We start from the raw sequence: 13887 nt of genomic DNA on the forward strand, positions 1-13887 counted from the left end.
GCAGCTGCTCATGGCTTCATAATGGATTAAACTAAGCAAGGGTCACAAGGGCTCCCAGATTCACAGCCAAATTTCAGTAAAAGGGTCAGGGCTGTGAAGTGCAAAGTACCTGTATTAATTAAGAAGGTTCTTGAGCAAGTGCAGAGTGGAGTTTTCCACACTGTGAGTAGGTAGCAGCCCTCAGACTTCCCGGTGTTAAGATGGGAGTCTCCCAGATTTCAGCAAGTGAGCAGCAGCCCACAGGGAAGTATGAACCCCAGCACCTCTTACAACCAAGGACAACAAAGTTCTGTGACACATTGTGTGAAGAGAGCACCTAGTGTGCTTGAGGTGGGCGTTATAATAATTGTCAGTTCTCTTTTGCCTTTTTGTCTTCCTCCTTGGGTGCTTCCCAGTCCAGATACTGCAAATAGGCTGCTGAGACATCCCAAGGGATTGCATTAACACATGTCGTGGGTTGTGTAGATGTTAACATCGGATTTCCCCAGGAATATCTGGGTTAAATGAGTCAAAAAAAATACTTTTGACGACGTCATAGGGATACTGCAAAAATCCCTCGGTGCCTGCAATCCCACAAGAAACTGTTTAGAAGCCGCTTTCGCAAGCGGCAGAGAGCGGCGTCTCACCCCCGCCTCGAGGTGGACGACCGTGGAGACGGTGGGCGGCTTGGTCTGGCAAGGACACAGCCAGCGTCCAGGGCGCTCGGCAGCCGCTTGCGGCGGCGGCGGGCGATGCCGGTGGCGAGCCCGCCGTCGGGTTGCCCGTTAGGGCAGCGGCACAGCCGGCGCTGGAGGCGCCGCGCCCACGGGCCGTGGCTGTGGAACAAGAGGCACACGTAGGGGTTGAGGGCGCTGTTGGTGGCCGCCAATGATGCTCCCCAGGGCCGCCCGCGCTTCGTCGGCGCCGCCGCCGCGCGCTCTCCGAGGAGGCGAAGGCCAAGGCGAGCTCCAGGAGAAAGCGCGGGAAGCCGCAGAGCGCGAACAGCGTGGCCAGCGCCAGCGTTAGCTGCAGCGCCCGGGCCCGCGCGCGGGGCAGACTCCGCGGCGCAGGCGGCGAGGACAGCGCGCACTTGGCGACGGGCAGGAGCCGCAGCAAGAGCGGGCGAGGAGCGGCGGAGGCGCCGGGAAGCTCCGCGCCGTAGTGGCGGGCGCTGCCCGCTGCCCCCCGCGGAGGCTCGGCGTCGTCGTCGTCCTTGGCGCCGGGTGCGCCGCCGAGCGTGCTGAGGATGCGGCCGCAGTCCCGCCCAGGAGGCAGGCGGGCGCCACGAAGCCCGCGATGGCCCAGTACACGGCGTAGGTCTGGCCGTGCCAGCGGGGCCGCTGTGCGAAGAGATGCTGAGGCAACGGCCCCCGGACTCGAAGAGGTGCCAGCCGATAGACGAAGGCTTGCGGCAAGGCGAGCAGCAGAGCCAGCAGCCACCCCAGCGCCGCCAAAGCGCCCCCGGGAGGGCAGGAAAGAAAGCGGCGGTGTGCGCGGGGCCCCTCACCATGTGGTGTCGCTCGAATCGCGATCAGGACGAGCATGTGCGAGGGCGCCAGCAGCCCGGAGCCTTGCCAGGAAACCACAGGGAGGCGGCAAGTGGAGTCCTCTGCAGGCCACGCCGCTTGCCCCGGCTCCACGTCGGCCGGCGGAAGCTGGGAGAGCAGCACCAGCCCGCATCCGTAGAGGTCGGCGATGGCCCAAGTGTGCCAGCAGGAAATCCATCTTGCGCCCCGCCGTCCGAAGCGGCCGCGCAGCAGCACCCTCCGCAGCGCAGCCTGTGCAAGAGCAAGCCGTTGCCCACCAGCGCTAGCAGGCAGGATCGCGCCCGCCGACAGGTCCGCGCACTAGGCTGCCCCAGAGTAGCCCCGTGGGACGAAATGTTCAAGTTCCACCCAGGAATCGCGATGCTGGATAAGTTGGGTGTCCGACTGCAAGGCTGTCCGGTTGAACGTGTCCTCCATGGCTTCCGACGCCCACCCAACTGGGGGTGAACTTTACTCTGGTAAAGGAGCAAGCGGGGATTGTGCACGGGTGCCCTCAGCAGCATATATAGGACTCTGGTCACCTGTCACTCACCGTGAGTGGGTGCACCAGGCTGTAGCCATCGCGCCTGTGTGCTCTGCCCACTCCGCAGCCCATCTCGCCCTTCCCTCCAATTCAACGGTTGCAGTCTTCTTGAGCGGAGTCAGGATCTCTTCATTGTCACATTCTCCACAGACGCCTCCCGAAAACACACGCCTTTCGCAGCTAAATACCGGCGTTCAATTCTCACTCAACAACTCACTCAACCCGCTCCCCTCTGCAGCCGCCACAATCAATTTTCACTGTTGCTTTCCCAAAGGGGTTCATATCTAGCTTGAATGTGCTAGAAAACCTGTTGCAAGGAAAGCACAAACAAATCCTGCTGTACTGTATATGAAAAGCCCAGGAGTCTTGCCACGGACGCCACCAAGAACAGACTGCATATCCTTCATAACCTTATCAAAGCTAAAATTGCCTTGCGCCCCTGCAGCAGTTTGATGTACATAAATTGTTACGCTTTTCACAGCCTCAACACTTATCAGCTGATGTCCTGCCACATCAAGCTGCTGTTATAGGCATAGCTTATACAGTAAGTAGTGGCAGGTTAAATAGCTGACGACTGTGCAAACTCACCAATGCAGATTAAGCAGCCAGAAACTATTGCTCCTGATTTCCATATTCCTACAGTGTACCTGTTGTATTTTCACAGCTTTTGCCCCAACTTGATAGAAAGGGGAAATCAGACCAGCAAAGGGTCTTCTCCCATTTTTCCCTTGAAGAACAGGAACCAATGAAGTAACTAAGATGCAGACTATATTTGTGGCACATTAACAGCAAACAAATGTATTGAGGCATAGATATTTGTAAACGAGAGCCCTCTTCAATAGGACATAGGTTTTTTTTTTTAAGGTGCTACCACCTTGCTCAAACTAAGCAGGGTCTGAGTCTGCTCAATCCTGGATGAAAGACCTTCCGTCTTAAGTTCCGTGGTGAAAGAAAGATGGGATATAAATGTGTGTTTCTTGTATAGCCAAACACAGTTACCTTTCCCATGATTTAAAAAAAAAAAAAAATCCTGAAGAACAACAACAACAAAAAGCCTAAATGATCCGGTGACTTTACAGAGGTCCTTGGGGAGAGTGGCTCAATCACTTAGGGGGGCACACAAAAAGGCTGATTGACTGTTAATGTGTTATGTGGTTTTTTATTAATTAAAACAACCCATACACATACACAGCTAAACTTGTTTACAAATCCTGTTCAACCAAAAGTGATTCTTTGCCTTGGTAGTCTGGAAAGTTGTATCCTGTTGGAAGGCATATTGGTTACTGTGCTATGATTTACAATAATTTTTTCTGCATCTTTTCATTATAAAGAATTGCCGCAGAAATGTTGGCTACAGGTTAATACTGCATGAATGCACTTGTATTTTCATGCAAAGGATAAATCTTTCTCCTACACCAAGGCATTTCTAATATGATTTCTACCAGATGGTACTTCTTTATAAGTACGCCCCCATCAGAAATGAATCAGAAATGGTAGAAAAGCCCCAAGGTTTTCATCTTCAAATAAAGAAATAATCCAGAAATGAAGATTTAGAAATACTCCTTGTTTAAACAACAAAAATGCTGCTTGTGTTATTTTAAAATTTGCTACTACTTTTTTCTGTTCATTTTTTTGCGACTTTTTTATATTACTATTTCATTTTTGACCCTCAAAACATTGATATAGGTTGAGCCTGAAATCAGTGAAGCCAACTTGTAATTAGTGAGTTTGGATTGTAAGGCAAAAGTCTGATTCCATCTGAACTCAATGGCTTCTAGCCATAATGGCTACTACTGTACCTGTATAGTGCTGTGGACCAGTGGCCCGGATGTTGAACGCAGTCCTTCAGGCCTCTGTGTCCGGTTCTATGGACCCTCCCCAGAAAACAACCCATGTCCTCAGGTCACACCCATCCCCACCAGCTGTGCTCTGTACCCTTGTCTAGTGCTTTGGGCATGTCTGAAACGTGTTCTTAAATTGTGACAATGCCTCTTTCTTGCCTGATGGAGAGAGATGTACAGGTGTGTAGAAACATCTGGCTTTTATGTGGCTGCAGTGTAGCCAACTGTACAAAGTTAAAGAGTACCCTTTGTTGCTCTGCCCACTTTTGCCTCTGGCCCCAACCACCACATGATTGCAGAGGAGGGGATGCAGCCCCTCTTCTACCCACTCCTCCCCCATGGGCGTAGCCAGGATATACTGTATGTTGGGGCAGGGGGCAGGACACTCACCTATCATCATCCTCTGTCTAGCACTATCCTTCATTAGGGTTGCCAGTTGCATTGCTAGAATGCACCACAGCTTTGTCCAAGTGACCTCAGTGAGCATTTCAATTTCAAACATGCTAATTATCTCTACTTGTTTGTTTGTTTGTTTGGGGAGCAGTTGTTCCCTGTCCCTGGCTATGCCCATGGCCCCCTTCCTTGTGCTGCTCCTCAAGTGTGATCAGGGCTGGATTTAGGTTTGATGAAGCCTTAGCTGCTGATGGTAATGGGGCCCTTTGCATGTCCAGCTGTCCTTTGTGAACAACAAATTGTCGCTGTTTTTTGTGTTGTATATATGCTATATGGTAATTTATGTACCGTAGTTTTATTTTATTTCTTTTTATCTTATTTTTTGGAACGTACATCTAGTTCCCCCCTTGCATTTTTTGGGGGGGGCCCCAAGAGAGTGGAGCCCTAAGCTATTGCTTGTTTAGCTTATACGTGAATCCGGCACCGAGTGTGATGAAGAGTTTGGGAGTACTTCTAAAGTCCGCTTAGGACCTCATTGCACTTGTGTGTGTGTGCGCCCGCGCGCAGAGGTGGCCTAATGACGGCATTGCCATATGGCGTCTTATTATTTTTTCCAACGCTTTTCTTGCTTTCCTAACACCGCAGCCCTTCGCATATTAACTCAGAAGTACGTTCCGCTCAGTGGGAATGGACTGCTCCCTCCTCCAGCGTGAGTTTAGGGCTGCGTTCTAGATCTAGGAAAGGAGCAGCTGCCGTTTCTCTCTTCGCGTTTTAATGACGTGACGCCGCGGAGAAGCAAAAGTGGTTCCAGCGTTTTGCGGTGGCGCCTCACTCGTGGGTCCTCGCCCTCCGGGTGCTACTGCAGCCTTAGGCCACATTAAGCAGGTTTGTAGACATCAAGAAGCCACTTCCCTTTCCCCTCCCTCCTAAGCCCACATAACACGCGCGAGAGGAAGGGAGGCGGGGGGGAGAGGGGTGACAGCGCAAGGGCCTTCGGGAGTTTGTAGTCCCAAGGGGCGCGGTGGCTGCTGGGTATTGCAGTCTGAGCTTGGAGATGAAGCTTGTGCACATGCGTGTTGCCTATACGCTGCTTGAAGACTTTGTGTCGATCGCCGCCTAGCGGTTGCTATCAGTGTTATATTGTCTTTAATTGCCGGCGTTTTCTGAGCTTTGCGGCCAAATTGGATACGGAGGGAGGAGAATGCCTGGCTCCGAAGTTCTAATGGAAGTATAATGGAAATAAATCACTCCGTGGCGTGTGGATCCGTCGCATGCCTTTCAGCTAATATATTTGTGTAACTCCCGTTTACACACGCACTACACCTTGCAGTCGTGATATTCTTAGAAAAGTGATACCTACCTATTCAAAGAAGCAGGGATATTTTAAACAGTGTATTTAACCTGGTAGATTTATGCAGTTTGATTGTTAAGAGTGCTGTGTAGCATGGGTGAAAATTTATATTTATATTTGCTGTGAGGAGCTAAACTAATCGATAAGGGTCTCAGGTTTCTCTGCTCGTGTTTCAAAAAAAGGGGGGGCATTCTCCAATGAGTATGAGCCACTCCTGTTGGACACTTGTAATTTACAGCAAAGCAAAGTTGTGGCTCAGTTATAGCTATATAACCACTCTAGCCAATTACTCTAAAAATGTACTGCAAAAACAGCAGGAGGCAGTGAATCCTCTATCATAATGCCCATTAATTCCAGTAGTCTACTCTGAGTAACACAGGATACAAATGACCATGAGTATGACTCACATAGGATATATCCTAGAGCCCCATCCAGGCTGTACTTCATGAATGCTGTTAGCTGCCCACAGCTGTCTGCTTGTAGTAAAGCTTCCAGAAAGAAGGGGAAGTGATTAGATTAGAAGGACAGCTCCTCAACCTCAAAACAGCACACACAGGAGTGGGTGGAGATGATCTAATGAGAGACTGGATTATGGCCATGATATATTTTCTAAATTACTTGACTTGATTGATTTTTTACAAAAATAATTGTGCCCATTACATTATTATAGCTCAGTCGGTAGAGCATTTGAATCCTAATCTTGGGTTCAAGTCCCACGTTGGGCAAAAGATTCGTGCATTTCAGGGGGTTGAACTAGATGACCTCCCAATTATACAATTCTGTGATTATCACAATGTATGTTTTCAGCTTTATATGATTTCAGTGGTAACTTAATACTTCTCCCCACTTCCTATCTTATTCCATAGATTCTCGAAAGCTTTCCCAAGCTTGAAGAGTGGCTGGGGAAACTCAGCCAGATGGGCGGGGTATAAATAAATTATTATTATTATTGTTATTATTATTATTAATAATAATAATAATAACAATAAGTTGGGAAGCATGCTTGTGTGTTTCACATTATATAAATCCCACACGTGGTGGGGGTTTTTATACATTAAGTGTGCAATAAACCACACTTGCATGACTTTTGGCTTCTAAGCCATCTGGCTTATTTAATTTAAAGCTAGATATTAGGCAGAGGACAACTTTAAAAAAATGTGCATACAAATAAATGAACATGTGCAAGTGAGAAGAACCCACTTTCTTTCAGGTGGTTGCCCTAGAGAGGGGTAAAGGTAAAGGGACCCCTGACCATTAGGTCCAGTTGCAGACGACTCGAGTTGCGACGCTCATCTTACTTTATTGGCCGAGGGAGCCGGCGTACAGCTTCTGGGTCATGTGGCCAGCATGTCTAAGCAGCTTCTGGCGAACCAGAGCAGCACACGAAATGCCGTTTACGTTCCCACCGGAGCAGTACCTACCGGTATTTATCTACTTGCACTTTGATGTGCTTTCAAACTGCTAGGTTGGCAGGAAGAGAGGGGTAAGATCTAGTTCAGGGGTTGGCAAACTTACCCGGCCTCGGGCCGGTTCCTCCAGCCCCAACCGCGCGGCGGGCCGGAGGGCGGGGGAGCGTGCGCACATACACACACGCACTCCCTTTTTCTGGCACATTTATGACGCGGCGTGGCACCTGAATTAGCTTGTGCACGTGTGCACGGGCCTCTGCAGACCTGGAAGTGCGCAGGAAATATGCTTGCGCATGCGCACAAGCTATTTCTGGTGCTGCGCTGACCCAGAGATGGGCAGCAGCGCCGTGCCGGTAAGAGCGGGCGGTGGGGGGCCAGATAATTGGCTCGCGTGGGCCATATGCGGCCTGCGGCCCTTAGTTTGGGGACTCCTGATCTAGTTATTAACATACAGTAAAGATTGCCATGGCATCGCAGTGGAGTTGGCAACTCCAACCACTACTAGGTGGTCCTCTCCCCTTCCCCTTCACATTTCTGTATTCTGAACACAATGCTTCTATGGATGCTGTGCCAGTATGTTTACTTCCAGGCAGTTATTTCCTAGTTCATCACAAATCTCAGAGTGTACCCAGCTAAGAGTCTGCTTGGCAGTAGGAAGGGTGACTCACAGGAAGAATGAAAGCTGGGAAACACAAGTTAATCAAATTTGCTATAGACATTGGTGAGTGTCCACAGCTGGTCTTCTCCCATTGCAACTGAAATCCTTTTACACTCTCTCCGTACTGAGAGTTTTTATGTCCAATTTAGACAGACGCTGCTACGAGTTACACACCTCTATGAACAATAAGGATTGTATCGGTGTGCTGGGAACTGCATAGATTAAATATTTCAAAGCTTCTGTGATAGCACGAAGCCCATTCATCTGACTGCGATTATGTCTGCAAAAGGTGTGGGGTTCTGATGTTGCTTGGGGCAGTATTGTTTAACTGGAATGAATGGAGGTCTTTTGCAGCCTGATCCTATGTATGCATGTTTGTCTGAGAGTGAGTTCTCAGGCAAAGTTTAGTTGTACTGTTTATACACCACTTGGACTTGTACAAGACTGGCAGGTCATAGTCAGTGATGTGAATTTTCTGGAAAAAGTTCCTTTGCAAATTAGGATAATTTGCATCATAACATTTTCTGATGCCCCTAGAGAGTGCTCTAAGTTCCTCATGCTTACTGCATTTCATAAACAAATCTAAAAACTTTGAAAATGCCACACTTGTCTAGTATTGGATTTATAGTTGGCCTCTATTCATTGTTGCTAATGAATTTAGGAAACAGGATGTTTTATCAGAAAAATAAAGCAATGGGGTGTGTGTGGTGGAAATCCACCCTTGATCATGGGCAACAGTAGCTGCCTGAGTGGTTGGGGAAACCCAGTCAGGTGGGCGGGTACAAATAAATTATTATTACTATTGTTATAGTATTAATATAATTGTTATATTGTTAAGCCTGAGACATGAGTAATATTTTCATCATTGCAATCCAGCGTTCCTGGAGGAGGCAGGTTTAGGGCTACTTTTTATTTTAAAAACCCATATTCTTATTTATTTTTCATGGTACATAAGATACATTTTGTTACAACAGTAAACAACAAACAACTTGTCCCGATAACATTGCAGACTTTGGTCATGCTCCGTAATAAAGTTTCATTTGATTACAGATCTAGTTGCTTAAGGTTAGGGGTTACTTTTAAGGTGAACAAGTGGTTGTCGAACTCCCTAGGATCTAAAATGTCCTTATCAGTTCAGTGCAGCCTGGTTCTTAACTTTCCTATCAGCTCAGGCAGGATGCATCTTCTCCCAAGTCACGTCACTCTGTGAAGGTTCTACGAAAACGTCTTTCCCAGTAAAGAACTGCTCTGTATAAAGGCATACGTGGTGGATGTGACCATTGGAAGCTGATGATTCAGAACTTTCACCCACCTCTTACAATCTTCCTTCTGTGTTTCTGTGACAATACAACTTCTGTGTTGTTTGCCGCACTACTGTCTTAGAGGATCACCATTCAGATTTCCCTGGGAATGTGAATCTGCCACTTTCCACACAGGTACCATTCTTAACAATAGTTTTAAAATGCAGTGCCACTGACTTTTCATTTAAACGTGTTTCTGATCCTGAAATATAATTAAAGTGGATTCAGAAAGTATCTTGTTTTCTCTCTTGCATATGTATTATTTTGTACTATTTTGTACAACGTCTTCTATTGCCAAAGTTTAAGATATTGCCTGTAATTATATGTATTCTTTCATCTTGTGCTGCTAAGTATTTCCTTTTATCTTATTCTACAATTCTATGCATGCCTAATGCAGTGAATTCTCATTGAACTCACTGGGGCTCATTTAGGGTTGGTTTGTAAGCTGGAAAGTATTATAAGCTAAGACCAAAGACGAGACACAGTGACTGCAGATCTGACAGTTATGCAATTTACTCCACTGTCTCTTAGATTGCAGCTTTAAGCACTCAGAAAATCATTACACACTTTATCTGTTCTGGCTCTCAAAACACATTTTTTTGTGTATTATGAATCTATTTTTTTTAAAACAACAACAACCAAGAACTGTGTATTATATAACATAAATTAATAGCTGACACTGATGGCAAAATGAATGTGATTTTTTTCCTCCAGGTTGTCCTATATGCTTTATATCTTAGTTTTTGGCTGCCACTGCATCCTCAGAAGAACTTGTGACAAGTTTGAAAAATCAAGGTTTTTGCATACCTTTGAACAAATAATACCCTGTTGTCACAGAATGAAAATGGACAGCATTTCAGAAAAGAAAAGAAAAATGTTCATACCCACAGAACCTCCACCCTTTACTTTAGCTTATGATTAACATTCTGCTATTACTGTGGAAAGTTGTTGCTATGTTGGTGCCATCATCAAGGGCTACTTGTCTCAATATACTGGCCATCAGATCAGGACTTTTAAAGAGTTGATCCTTGTGACGCTGTCCTTACAGGATAAGCCATTTGCATTCAACAGCATGCCACATAGATCAGATAACCTTTAAAATTTTCACACCACCATACGTGGATAAAAGATAGGGTGAAAATTGTCCAGTTCACAGAATGGATCGCCACACACATGAGTGGATGGATCCCTCTTTTTAAAATACATAGTCTACAGTAAATTTCAGAAAGGTTTTCAAATGCCGAACAGGATGTACTACTCCTGTTTAATTTTCATCCACCCTTTCCATATCATGCTTGAAATAGGAGGGTGCCATTTGATCCACATAAAATAAATACAGTGGTATCTCGGTTTAAGAACAGCCCTGTTTATGAACTATTCGGATTACGAACTCCACAAAACCGGTAGTAGTGTCCTGGTTTGCAAACTTTACCTCAGCCTAAGAACAGAAACTGAACAGTGGAAGAGCACCAGTGACGGGAGGCCTCATTAGGGAAAGCACGCCTCGGTTTAAGAACAGTTTCGGTTTAAGAGCAGACTTCCGGAACGGATTAAGTTCATAAACCGAGGTACCACTGTATATTGTTTGTTTGCAGTGAAAGTTCTTTGTACACCAGCCTACCATTCTGCTATAAATGGTGGTCAGTATTGGTTGTGCTTTTCTTTCCTCAACATGGTTATTTCTGACAGTCATATTAAGTAATATAGTGCATTTTCTCTTGCTTTCAGAATATGAATGAGGACAGCTCTGTTGAAACATCTAAAAAGAAGGAAGACAGAAGTCCAATTTGTGTTGGCAGAGAAGATGATATTAAAAAACTACGAAGGACAACAGTGGTCATCCATGACAGAGAAGTTGTTGTTTTCTATCACGATGGAAGGTTTTATGCTCTGGATTGCCGCTGTTACCGTAAGAATTTTCCTGAAGCTAGTGTTTTTGGAACAACTTTAAACGTTAGCTAGTTTAAAACCTCTGCTCTAATTTCGTATTCTGTTCTTTTAACAGATACAGGAGGCCCCTTGCATGAAGGAGATATAGAGGTATGTAAATACAGTACTTCCTCATTCAGAACCTTCTGATAAATGAGAATACTATTAACATAATGCTACAGTAATGCAGCACTACTGTGCATATATTAGCTACAGCATATATAGTAGCTATAGCAATTCTCAGAGTTCCCTGTGAACAGGGATTGGTTGTTAAGTGCTCTGTGAGTTGTAGCTCTGAGAGGAGAATAGAGGCCTCCTAACTATTCTCAACACCCTTCACAAACTGCAACTCCCAGAATTCTTTGGGGAAAGCCATGACTGTTTAAAGTGATACCATAATGCTTTAAAATGTATGTGACCTAACTGCCTTCCACAAATGGGAGTGCTTGTTGTGTTAACAAAAGACTTTAGATCTGTTGGAGCAGGGGTGGGGAACCTCCCCCCCCAAAAAAAGGATTTCCTTCCCTTGTGGATTACCTTCCCTGTACCACATTCCAGTGGTGTGTAGAACCGGGGTGGGGTGGGGTGGCCAGAGCAGTTAATGTGACTCTCATTTCAACCGCACAAAAGTCCCTGAGTTCTACACAGACACTCACAAACCCCTCTTCATCTTCCACCCAAGTGAGCAAGAGGCATCACAGTTCAATGGCCTATTTCAGCCAAGCAAAGGCATTCAAGCAGGATGTGGACCAGGGGCGGTGAGGGATGAGGTCTAGGGAGAGTCGTGAGGGCCAGAGAGCCTGGAGGCCTTCATTCAGCCTCTGGGCCTGAGGTTCTCCTCTGCTTACAGTAGAGAATCATGGCAGGCAGAAGTTTGGGGAGGCCATTTTTTACGGATACCCCTCTTCTCCCTAGTTGCTGTTCCAGGTGGTCCCCACACATTCCGCAGCAGATTTTCTGAGAGCAGAGGGAACTGCAAGGAGTAATAATCAATCAATCAATCAATCAATCAATCAATCAATAACCTCCCCCTGTACACTGGCAGGAGCATGTTTGAGCAGAATTGTGCTCCTGGGATATTCTTGCAAATGAGATCAAACTTGGGATCCAAGCAAAAATCTTTAATTGTGCCAATTTCAACTGATGAAACCAAATTTCAGCTGGTGATGTAAGAGTTCTGGTTATCTGAGGCTACTGTGTTACTGCAATGCAGAATGAAGTAGAAAGGGTTGTTATAATTTATTCTGTGATGGTCATTCCTAAGGCTGCCTGCCCTGGCAATCTCAGAAGGGGGGTGTTCTTAAGAGTGAACCAGTGCTAAAGTTATTTTCCAATGAACTTTAAGGGAGACTTTCCAGGAGTTTGCACACTTGAGATTTCCACGTTTTGTGAAATTTCAGATATTTATTTATTTGTTTTGTTTGTTACATTTATATGCTTAAAAAAAACAGGAACCTAGTACTCCTATTATAGTGGTATGAAGGATTTTGTGTGGGGCATGTTCCTAATAATAATAATAATAATAATAATAATAATAATAATAATAATTTTATTATTTATTCCCCACCCATCTGTTCTTCCTTCCTTCCCTTGTGTGTTTAGGACATCAATGGACAGCCATGCATTATTTGTCCCTGGCACAGGTATAAAATAACTCTGGCAACAGGTGAAGGATTGTATCAAGCAATAAACCCCAGGGAGCCATCTCCGAAACCCAAATGGAAGTCGAAAGGAGTAAAACAGAGGACTCATAGAGTTACTGTGGACAGCGGAAATGTTTATGTGACTCTTTCAGATACAGATGACAATATAGATTCTGATCATTATGCTAACATACACAATAGGACAATACTGCCTCCCAAACAAAAATAGCATCTTCTGTGCTTCATAGTAAATGGCTTTAAAATAACAATGAATGTGATGTATGTGAATGGCATCCTTGCTGTCTAAAGAGCATTCAGCTCTGAGTGATGATATGAAACTGAGCTCCAGTCTCTCTAAAAAGGGAGTTGATCAGAGAATTATTTGTGCCTTTGAGAAGAAAATAGTATAGTGTGCTTATAATAGTGTGCCAGTAATGAAAATGATAGAAGATTTATATTGATCCAGCCTTCAAGTGTTTCTCGCTTCCAGAATATAAAATGATGTTTTAAAAGTATTATGATGTACAAATGTTATCAATATAATTGGAGATGTTGTGCTTGTATGCTAATATGATTTGTTATTGTTGGGAGTCTTTGATTCTTTTTCTCGCACTTAATCCAATCCTTCTCAAAAAGATCGCCAAAGTTCATATTGGTTCCTGCAAGAATTCCTGAAGGCTGTTCCAGCTGTGTAGTTATTTAGCAGTGCATAGATCTGCCCGTAAGTGAGGCAGGAGGGAGCCCAGCTTCTGCCTAATGCAACTCGGCTAGAGGCCAGCTCAGCCATGTATCATCTGGAAGTGACAGGCTGCTTTTGGGCCAAATTGACTGTGCTGAAAGTATATCCTGGAAAAGTTGAACTCCTTGGTAGTTTGCCATGCCTCTCTTGACAGGCAAGGAGAAGAGTGCAATTGGTGTGTGTTGTGGCTGAATACTAGGTATGCCTCTATGTGGCTGTAGGGAGAGAGGGTAGGTGTGGTGTGTGTGTGTGTGTGTGTGTGTGTGTGTGTACATATGAGTGAGAGAGATACATTAAACTAATGCAGTGATAAACACCTGGGTGGTCCAAATTGGTAGAATGTACTCCAGAAAAGGGTGAAATTACTTGCCAAAGGATGGACCATGACTTAGAGAATCATAGAATCAAAGAGTTGGAAGAGACCACAAGGGCCATCCAGTCCAAGTCTATAACTCATCTTTAACACAGGGACACATAATCCTCCTCTGATGATGGCTTCATTTTCACGATATGATGATGACACACTGGCATTTTTTCATGCTTATTCTTGTCTTGATAGATGTGCAATTACTCA

General features: G+C 45.5%; 2 protein-coding genes across 3 annotated transcripts; one reads left to right on the forward strand and one right to left on the reverse strand.

The window, feature by feature from the left end:
* Window positions 1-585: 585 nt before the first annotated feature.
* LOC117055299 (probable G-protein coupled receptor 150) lies at window positions 586-4332 on the reverse strand. The gene is given in 5 exon segments (XM_033164761.1): window positions 586-1052; window positions 1164-1241; window positions 1244-1679; window positions 1681-1757; window positions 4281-4332. Coding segments are annotated over 5 exon segments (1110 nt in total).
* An 800-nt stretch (window positions 4333-5132) lies between these two features.
* Window positions 5133-13164, forward strand: LOC117055145 (Rieske domain-containing protein-like). 2 transcript variants are annotated; one of them, XM_033164532.1, is made up of 4 exons: window positions 5133-5168; window positions 10731-10911; window positions 11008-11042; window positions 12534-13164. In XM_033164532.1, exons 2-4 carry the CDS (start codon window positions 10734-10736, stop codon window positions 12801-12803), a joined length of 483 nt encoding a protein of 160 aa, XP_033020423.1. In that variant the 5' UTR covers window positions 5133-5168; window positions 10731-10733; the 3' UTR covers window positions 12804-13164. The 2 variants fall into 2 exon arrangements, with proteins under 2 accessions (XP_033020423.1, XP_033020422.1); XM_033164531.1 differs by lacking the exon at window positions 5133-5168 and adding an exon at window positions 8874-9137.
* Window positions 13165-13887: the final 723 nt, after the last annotated feature.

This window comes from Lacerta agilis, chromosome 11 (genome assembly GCF_009819535.1).
Source record: "Lacerta agilis isolate rLacAgi1 chromosome 11, rLacAgi1.pri, whole genome shotgun sequence".
NCBI lineage: Eukaryota > Metazoa > Chordata > Lepidosauria > Squamata > Lacertidae > Lacerta > Lacerta agilis.